Source organism: Morus notabilis, unplaced genomic scaffold, assembly GCF_000414095.1.
Source record: "Morus notabilis unplaced genomic scaffold, ASM41409v2 Scaffold451, whole genome shotgun sequence".
In the NCBI taxonomy this organism is placed as follows: Eukaryota; Viridiplantae; Streptophyta; class Magnoliopsida; order Rosales; family Moraceae; genus Morus; species Morus notabilis.
In genome coordinates this window covers 839,021-849,035 of record NW_010361080.1, presented here as the reverse complement: position 1 = coordinate 849,035, position 10,015 = coordinate 839,021, and the positions used below count along the sequence as shown (strand labels likewise).

The window sequence follows — 10,015 nt, the reverse complement described above, 5'->3', positions numbered from 1 at the left end:
AACATGAGATTAAAATTGGTATATATATTTGTATGTATATATATTACAGTATTTATTGTATATATAAATAACAATATATGTAACTTTCATACGCAAAACTCTCTCTAAATTAGTTTTGGTCAGAGATCCCAGCACATCCCTATATATAGGGTATACAGAGCGAGTTTAGTGGCTGAGACCTGGGAGTTCTGTACTGAAACTCAGTGAGTTTAGTTCCATGGAAGACTTAGGCGACAGAGATAAAAGCATGGAAGAGAGCCTCCTATTAGTATTGCCAAAGCGGAGAGATCAAAGAAATAGAAACTTGTTTTCAAAGTACAAAATGGAGTGTTTTGTTTCAACAAGTGAAGAGATTGGGATTCATAGCAACACCACTTGTGGCTGTGATGCTGTCCCAGTACTTGTTGCAGGTCATTTCCATGATGATGGTCGGCCACCTTGGCGAGCTTTCTCTCTCTAGCACCGCCGTAGCTATTTCTCTCTCTGGAGTCACCGGCTTTAGTCTTTTTGTGAGTTCTGATATATTTTGATCTCTCTCTTTAATAACTTTTGTTTATTTAACCAACCATAGATTAATATAGCGGTAAGAATGTGTTTTTTTTTTTGTTAAGATACTTTTATGATTTGATTCTCTACGGTCTTATTTTAATATTTTTATTATGTCGTGTTGTGTTGAATATGTAGTAATATGAGTGAAAGTTGAGCTTATTCTCAAGTAGCATTAAGTGATCATGGCCTTTTCATTTAATTGATAAGTGCTAAGGTTTTTTAAAGTGACAAAAAGAATGGGACGAGAAGACATAATAATCCCTTCTTTTTTTTTTTTAAGAAACAAAGTTTTGTTTATTTATATTTCTTTTATTTTCTGTAGATGCAAATTCCAACTTCATTTTCTGTTTTCCTTTGTCTCTATACTGGCGAGGATTAAACAAGTTGAAAAAAAAAATGTGAAAAACCTGACGGTGATCTTTCTCACTTAAAAAAAAAATAAAAAAATAAATTGCACATCTCTAAAATAAAAGAAAAAAGTAAATTGCACAAATAATTTTTAAACTCTTTAGTAAGTAATAATTTAATTTTTAATATTTTTTTAATAAAATAATCTATAATTTCTTTAAAAGATAACAGTTTAATTATTTTCGTTAAATTTTTAACCCAACACCCTTTTCAGCCAAATGACTTAAATGCCCCAGAAAAGGAAACCTAACAGGAAAATGAAAAAATCTCAGGATATATTTGGTAGAGGAATTCATTGATTTGAATTATGATTCATGGTTTACTATAATATTTTTTCTCATAAAAATTTATGTAAATCAAAAATAGTTCAAATCACATTGTTTAAATCCTCTGACCAAACGTTTAAAAGAGGGTAAAAAGAAAAAAGCAGAATCTGATTATGGAAATCTCGTCGAAGCTCATCCATGGCGATCTGGAGGCCAAGATTGAAGCCGCCAGAGACATCAGACGGCTGGTCAGGAGGTCTGCTACTACAATTTCTTCTTCTTCTTCGTATTATTCTTTGTCTTCTTCGTATTCTCCTTGTTCTTCCTCGTCGTCTTCGTCTTGCAAGACCCGCTCGAAGTTGGGAGCTGCGGGTGTGATTCAGCCTCTGGTTCTGATGCTCGTCTCTCCCAATCCTAATGCTCGCGAAGCCTCTCTCCTCGCTCTCGTCAATCTCGCTGTTCGCGACGAACCCGCTCTCTCTCTCTCTCTCTCTCTCTCTCTCTCTGGCTGCTGATAAATGGTGATTTTATGCTGAGATTTCGAATCGAACCGGACGAGATTGGATCTGGTAGAGATGGAGAAGAAGATGAGAACGAATTATATAAACCAATCGGAAAATAATTTTTGGTTGAAATTCTTCTAACAAACCGGAAGTCCAAATCTGGTTCATTTGAGGTTTTCTTCATGGAAGTCTCTTGATTCAATCCGTCGAAAACTTAGAAAAAAAGGAAAAGCAAAGTGCCTGAGCACAGCTAAATCTTAAGACATGCTTTGCAGGAAGCAATTTGAGTTTAATTATTTGTTTCTTTCCTTCAGCACTGCAAAAAGTTGATGTTTTCTGCAGAGGACTTGTTTTGCTTGCTACTGATACTGCTTGTGTTGAATTATGTTTCTAAGTTGATGGTTGAGAGAAATTTGTTGGAGCTGTAATTTTCTAGTCTTAAGAATCAATTTGATGGCTGGTGTTCTTCGAGGGAGGGATTTACAGCTTCGATTTGTTGGATTTGGAGATAAAAATTTGGGAAAAAAAGAAGAAGAAGAAGAGTATTTAAGTCATTTTACTAAAAAAACTCACATGATATATTTTATTAAAAATTTAACAGAATTTAACGAAAATGATTAAATTATCACTTTTTAAAAAAATTAGGATCGTTTTACTAAAAAAAATTATAAACCAAATTATTACTTATTAAAGAATTTAGGGACGGCAATTTACTTAAAAGAAAAAAAAAAGAAAAAAAAAAGCTGTTTGATACTTTTCAGATTCAATTCACGTGTTGTCTTATATCCTTTATGAAGACTTGTTTTTTATTTTTATTTTTCTGTACTTTCTCTGTGTGTTTGTGAGTTCCTGTATTCATTTCGGCTTTTAGCGGCTTGTCGGTATTGAATTTGTATTGTTCTTAATTGTCTTTATTTTTCTACTACGCCAGTTGTTGAATTTTGATAAAAAAAAATGGTGGCGTCCCTGACTGTGATATACAGAGGAGGAATATGATAACATTTGATTTCAACTTTTTCATGATTAAATAAGGTTTACGTACATCAGTTGCGAAAAGAAAACGGTTTACATGCTTGACCCTTGAGACTATAATTAATCATAGCTATATATCTGTATCTATATATGTGTAACTTGTATTAAGGTCACGGATTTCGCAAGAGATTAGGGGGCAAAAAAAAAAAACACACAACTTACTAGAAATGCATGTAATCTCTTTGATATTTCGCGAAAGTTTTTAACCTTTGTTTAATGTATGTGTGAGACAAACAACAAACTCAAGTTGATATATGTTTGTCAGAAGCCATGCATTAACTAAGAACGGACCAATTATGTTCTTGAAAATATTAATTACTAAGTTCATTTCTAGTCTAAATTGGGTTGGAAATAGTATATTCACGTTTTAAAATTTGTACTTCTGCAACAGATAGGAATGGCTAGTGCACTGGAAACTATATGAGGACAAGCATATGGAGCTGAGCAATATCAAAAACTTTGGGCTTCAAACTTACACTGCAATATTTTCCTTGTTCTTGGTTTGCCTTCCTATATCTTTGATCTGGATCTACATGGAAAAGTTACTTGTTTTGATTGGCCAAGACCCTCTTATTTCTCATGAAGCTGACAGATTCACAATTTGGCTCGTTCCGTCTCTTTTTGCTCACGCAACTCTTCAACCACTTATCAGATATTTTCAGACACAACGTTTGATAATTCCAAGGTTCATAAGCTCTTGTGCTACTCTTTGCTTTCACATTCCTCTGTGTTGGGTTTTGGTGTTCAAGTCTGGACTGGAAAACCTTGGAGCAGCATTGGCAATAAGTATTTCATATTGGTTGATGTGATTTTACTTGTGTTGTGCATTAAGTTTTCTCCATCCTGTGCAAAGACTCGTGTTCCGATTTCTGTGGAGCTTTTCCAAGGGATCAGAGAGTTCTTTCGCTTTTCCATCCCTTCTGCAATAATGACATGGTAATTTGTCATATTCACACACCTTCTTCTGGTTTTTTATTTCATTTATTCAATGTTTAATATTCATCTTATGTTTTCGTTTTTGGTCAGTGAGATTATCATAGTCTTGAATGGTGGTCATTTGAGCTGCTATTTCTGATGTCTGGGATTTTACTAAATCCAGCCTTGGAGACTTCAGTTCTCCCTATCTGGTGAGTTTTTAATTGCAAATTTGACCTCTGTGTATCTCCTTCCAATATATGTACTTCCTTGTACAAAAATGTGATTGTTCTAATCAATTGTCTGCCTAAGTACCATCTTAACCCTATACACAATACCATATGGGCTAGGTGCTGCAGTAAGGTGTATCCTCTTTTATTCTCCATGTTCTTTTCTGAAATAATGCAGCAATTCATTCTCTTATATTTTCACTTATTTGTAACAGTGCAATCAAACTTATTGCTTAGACACCTATATAAACTCCATGTCTGTTTCACAACAGCACAAGAGTCTCGAATGAACTAGGAGCTGGGAATGCGCAGCTGCTCGTATTGCTACCTTTGCTGCAATTATTTTGGCAATCATAGAGACAGGGTACTAAGCACAACTCTCTTTGTAAGCCATCGCATTTTCGGTTACATTTTCAGCAATGAAAAGGAAATTGTGGATTATGTCACAGAGATGGCTCCTTTGGTTTGTGTGTCTGTTATACTAAACAGCATACAAGGGGTTCTCTCAGGTTAGCACGCTTAGTCTTGTTCTCTTCTATTAAGAAACAAAAAGTACTTTCTAGTGATTTGTTTTTTAATTGTAATTCAGGTGTTGCTAGAGGATGTGGGTGGCAGCACATAGGGGCTTTTATAAACCTTGGGCGTTTTATCTTTGTGGAATTCCAATAGCTGCAATTTTGGGTTTTTGTGTAAAGCTTGGGGGAAGAGGACTATGGATTGGCATACAATCTGGCTCTTTTGTACAAGCTGTCCTGCTGTCTCTTGTTACTAGTTTCACAAATTGGGAAAAACAGGTCTACCCTCTATCTCGATTTTTCGACTCTTTTGAATCGTGATCAATCCCAAATTCTCGTACCATATAGTAGAATACAAATTACAAGTACACAAACATATTCGTACATATCTTGGCAATCCAAAAACTTGTCAAGTCTCTAAACTGTGTTTCTATGGTATTCCAATGGAATCCATATCGGAATAAGTTTAAAGGGTTTTTAAGAATAACGTGATTGGAATGTTTGGAGCAGAAGCACCATAGTAGAAGCTTATATAGTCTCATGGACTTTTATTGCTTTGCTTATTTTGTGAACTTACTACTGTCTTTTATTTGTATTGCTTTGATTTCTCAGGCAAGTAAGGCAAGGGAGAGGATATTTGAGAATCGATCTATGAGGAACATATTAGAGGACAGAGAGGAGCTAGAATAGAATCCTTCTTTTGGGAAAAATATTATTCCAATTAATTATGAGAAATTTATAGTAGCTTGTAATTTCAATCTTTTAGATGGATGAATGGAACTTGTTTCTTAATTTTGTTCGCGCGCGAATGCACACAAGTTAGTTGTTCTACAATGAGTATTAATTTAATGGATAAGTTGTCTTAGGTAGTTGTGGAAAAAAAAACAGAAAAGAAAGTTTTTAGCAACTTTGCCCTTAAACTTTTTGAATTTTAACATCTTGCCTGCTAAACTAATAATTTTTTGACTTTACTCCCTCAATGTGTCTCAACTTGTAATTTGATAATAATTACAATTTAAAATGTTGTTTAAACCGATTAACACCTTTGCAAGAGGGTAATTAGAGCATTTACGATAGTAAAACAAATTGTTTTGGCAAACAAAAAAAAAGTGTAATAAATTGCCAGCTCCTGCATGGGAAGGGCGCCCAAGAAATATTATTTCATAGAAGAAAATAAGATATTATATATGCTAGAATATTTTAAAAATTAAATAAGAAAAATTCGCTCTTGATTGATCTACGACTCTTCAACTCTTGAGACGATGCGTGAATCTAAAAAGAAAAGTGACGGAGTGTAAAGGGAGAAATCATTCTATATGTGCTTTTTATTCCATGGTTAGACGAAAAGTACTCGGAGTATGACTCATTATTCTCTGTATTTATTTGTAATGACTTGTAGAGTCAACCCCTTCCCCTTGACTCTGTGCATTTGTTTGTATTAACTTGTGGAATCAAAGCCTTGTACATTAACGTGTTTGGTATACATCCGTCCTTTTCATCGTTCGAGTGAAAAGCTTAAATTAAAATCTAAATTTTATAAGAGAAAACACTATAATAAAACGTTAAATTATAATTTAAACTGTAAAAAGAACCGACTTATCCTCAATCAATGATAGGTCACAATTTAACTATCGCTTTATTATTGAAAAACCCTCTCCTATATTTGAATTGGCAAAACAAGAATTCTATGTGAGTTGAAACCTGAAGGGAGAATTGAGAATTTTTTTTTATAGGAGATCAAAGTAGTTTTCCTTGGAGAGAAGATGAAAAAGGTTTTATCAATTTGCAAATTCTTCGGCACTATTCATAAAAGTATGTCATGTCTGGATATCTTTCCCTGATTGCACTTCATTTTTTCCATATAAGATCAATATTCCTCATATGCAGCCACATTACTGTAGCAACACATGAGGTACTTTAAATGAAAATATCAGTAATACAGCATTATTTTTATGTAAATCCATTATGCTTCGTTTGATGTATTATAATAATGTAATCGAATTAGGGTCCTCAATCAGAACTCATTCCATGATCACCAAACAGGCTAAGTTTGTGACCACAAATAAACTCATTATTGGAGAATTATGCATATTATATATACACACACACACACACACTCACACACACACATATATATGTATACATACACACAAACACACAAACGAGGATGAACCATTGAACCTATTCAAGCATGAAAAGTTGAAAATGAATGTTTGATATCGTTCTGTGAGAAACAGAAATGAACATCTCAGGAAACAAAACAAATCCCAACGGCAGAAAACCTTATTATTGAACCACAAAACATTCAAAGGAAGACAAAAGAAAACAAATCGCTGAAAACGAAGAACAATCAGTACTCATCCCCTTCATCACCATCATCCTCACCCTCAGCAGACTCCGCACCCACTTCCTCATAATCCTTCTCCAGAGCAGCAAGATCCTCACGTGCCTCAGAGAACTCTCCTTCCTCCATACCCTCACCAACGTACCAATGAACAAACGCACGCTTGGCATACATGAGATCGAACTTGTGGTCAATGCGCGAGAACACCTCGGCGACGCTGGTTGAGTTGGAGATCATGCACACAGCTCTCTGCACCTTGGCGAGGTCGCCTCCGGGGACAACAGTCGGCGGCTGGTAATTGATACCACACTTGAATCCAGTGGGGCACCAGTCAACGAACTGAATGGTTCGCTTGGTCTTGATTGTACCCACGGCCGCGTTGACATCCTTGGGGACAACATCACCACGGTACATTAGGCAGCAGGCCATGTACTTGCCGTGTCGGGGATCGCACTTGGCCATCATGGATGACGGCTCAAATGCACTGTTGGTGATTTCCGCCACAGAGAGTTGCTCGTGGTATGCCTTCTCAGCCGAGATAACTGGAGCAAAGGACGAAAGCATGAAATGGATCCTCGGGTAAGGGACCAAATTGGTCTGGAACTCGGTCACATCCACGTTGAGGGCTCCATCAAACCTAAGAGAGGCAGTAAGCGACGAGATCACCTGTAGTAAAAGAATCAAAATTTGTGGAAATGTCCAATGAAATATTAATACTGGAATCTATTTCCATGGCATAGACTAAACATCAAAATCCAATAATTCAAAAACACGCAGTTTTTAATTTTGCTATATACCTACTAATGGCAATCATAAATAATTTATCCATTCTTGCCTGAGAAACGAGGCGGTTGAGGTTGGTGTAGGTGGGGCGCTCAATGTCAAGGGACCGGCGGCAGATGTCGTAGATGGCCTCATTGTCGAGAAGCACTGCGACATCAGTGTGCTCCAGGAGGGAGTGCGTCGAGAGGACGCTGTTGTACGGCTCCACCACCGATGTCGAAACCTGCGGTGACGGGTAGACTGTGAACCCAAGCTTTGATTTCTTGCCATAGTCCACAGAAAGACGCTCCAGGAGAAGCGATCCAAGTCCCGATCCAGTACCACCACCGACGGCATTGAATACCAAGAAACCTTGGAGTCCAGTGCAGTTGTCGGCTAGTTTCCTGATTCGGTCCAGGCAGAGGTCAACAATCTCTTTCCCAACTGAGCATAGCAAAATGGTTTTCAAGCAAAATTAGGCATTACAAATTTGCATTTTGGAGTAGAAAATTAAATCCGCGATCAGATCAGTACAAAACAGCAACAACTACATCCAAGATTAGGTTTTTGGCATTCAAATTTTAGGCAAAGTTAGGCACTAAAGTTTGGAGTAGAAAACTAAATCAGCGGTCAGATCGGTACAGAACAACAACATCCAATGTTAGGTTTTCGTCGAATTCGAAGAAAAATTAGAGATCGGAAATGAAATCGGAGAAAGAAAGATTACTGGTATAATGGCCACGGGCGAAGTTGTTAGCGGCGTCTTCCTTGCCACTGATAAGCTGCTCCGGATGGAAGAGCTGGCGGTAGGCTCCGGTCCTGACCTCGTCGATGACGGTGGGCTCCAGATCGACGAAGACGGCGCGTGGGACGTGTTTTCCGGCGCCGGTCTCACTGAAAAAGGTGTTAAAGGCGTCGTCTCCTCCGCCGATCGTCTTGTCGCTCGGCATTTGCCCATCAGGCTGCAAAAATTCCCAAACATTTCCAGATCAAAAACCTCCATTACAAATTTTTCTTCATTTTTATCAAATTTGCAGAGAAAAGAAAGGAAAATGAAATGTACCTGAATGCCATGCTCGAGGCAGTAGAGCTCCCAACAGGCGTTTCCGACCTGAATACCGGCCTGTCCGATGTGAATCGAAATGCACTCTCTCATTTTCTCGAGAAAATAGAAAAATCGAAGAGGAGAGGGGAAGAGAGAATTGGAAAACCTAGAAGAAGAAAGGTCGGCGTTTGTAAAGACGCCTATGGATCGTGAAAATGTGTGAGGAACACTAGGGTTCAGATCGCGGACATATATACGCGGAAGAAATGATTCAATTCAAAACAGGGGGGGGGGGGGGGGTTGCCAGCAGAGCACGTGGGGCCCGTCCCCTTCTCCTCCTGATTTGTTGGCTTTTTTGGCGTTTTGGGATTTCGAATTTGAAATTTGATTTTGGGTTTTTTTCTACAGACATCCTCCTTAAACTTTTCAAATTAGTAATTAGTTTTTCATTTATATTTTTTTCTAGCAATTGACTCTTTCAAGTTAAAATTGTTTTCAATTTAGGTCTTATTGAGAATGACGTTTGTTTTTTTAACGATTTTGATCACGTGACGCATGTGTGAGTATCCGTTGAAGGCTATAAAGGTTACATCTCACCCTTACGTCTGGTGATGGCAATGAACATTAGAAATCAAGCGTTGTTTATCATAACTGATTATATTCAAACATATTAGATGACTCTGACATCAATATAATGGACAAATAGAGAGAGAAATTATCTTAATTGCCCTCAGCATATGTTCACATGCGCATCACGTGATCATAATTGCAAAAAAATAGATCTTATTTTTTATTGGATCGTAATTGTAAAGATTTTTATGTTTAAGGGGCCAATTATCAAGAAAAAAAGAATATGGACTATATTACTAAATTTAAAAAGTTAAGAGGGTATTTGTATAAAGAAGCCTTATGGGTCAATCATGAGGAAAAATGTTGTTGTTTTTATATCAAATCAAACAAAAATAAAAGAAACGAGGGTTGATTTTAATTTTGGTCTCTATGAAATATTAATTGGCTTATTTTACTTTCTAAAGTTTTAAGTGACACACTGTTGATACCAAGTGAACACGTGCTGCAAAAATGGTACCTCTATGATAGAAACGTTAAAAATAGATGGAATAGAGCACATGAGGTGCACATGATTGATTGGGGTTGCTGAAATCATTGTTATCAATGTCGTTTGCCCAAAATTAAATGATCTAGACTTAGTTTGGTAGTACTGTAGATTTTAAAAAAATTACTTTTAACTGTGCTAAAGGAAGAATTAGCTGTTACAAAAAGCAGCTGAGTGTTTGGTAAACTATAATTATAGTAGCTGTGCTGGTTCTAAAATCAGTGTAATAGCATTTGATAAATTATGAGGTTGAATTGTTATGGATAGTTAAAAATTACGACTATATTATATTATACTCTAATATAATATATATAATTATAATATATTATATA

At 36.5% G+C, this 10,015-nt stretch overlaps 1 protein-coding gene and 1 pseudogene across 1 annotated transcript; one reads left to right on the top strand and one right to left on the bottom strand.

Annotated features, from left to right (window-relative positions):
* The first annotated feature begins 286 nt into the window (after window positions 1-286).
* Window positions 287-5,108, top strand: LOC21411939 (annotated as a pseudogene).
* Window positions 5,109-6,593: 1,485 nt separating this feature from the next.
* Window positions 6,594-8,798, bottom strand: LOC21408539 (tubulin alpha chain). The gene is made up of 4 exons (XM_024165829.1): window positions 8,588-8,798; window positions 8,252-8,486; window positions 7,598-7,968; window positions 6,594-7,428 (listed from the first exon to the last, which is right to left on the bottom strand). The coding sequence occupies exons 1-4, from the start codon at window positions 8,678-8,680 to the stop codon at window positions 6,769-6,771; spliced, it is 1,359 nt and encodes a 452-aa protein (XP_024021597.1). The 5' UTR covers window positions 8,681-8,798; the 3' UTR covers window positions 6,594-6,768.
* Between the last annotated feature and the right edge of the window lie 1,217 nt (window positions 8,799-10,015).

Coding starts and splice junctions, on each gene's coding strand:
- LOC21408539 (XM_024165829.1), bottom strand. CDS start 8,680: ATGAGAGAGTGCATTTCGATTCACATCGGACAGGCCGGTATTCAGGTC. Junction 8,487..8,587: donor GCCTCGAGCATGGCATTCAG/GTACATTTCATT, acceptor GAATTTTTGCAG/CCTGATGGGCAAATGCCGAG. Junction 7,429..7,597: donor TCAACCGCCTCGTTTCTCAG/GCAAGAATGGAT, acceptor CTTTTACTACAG/GTGATCTCGTCGCTTACTGC.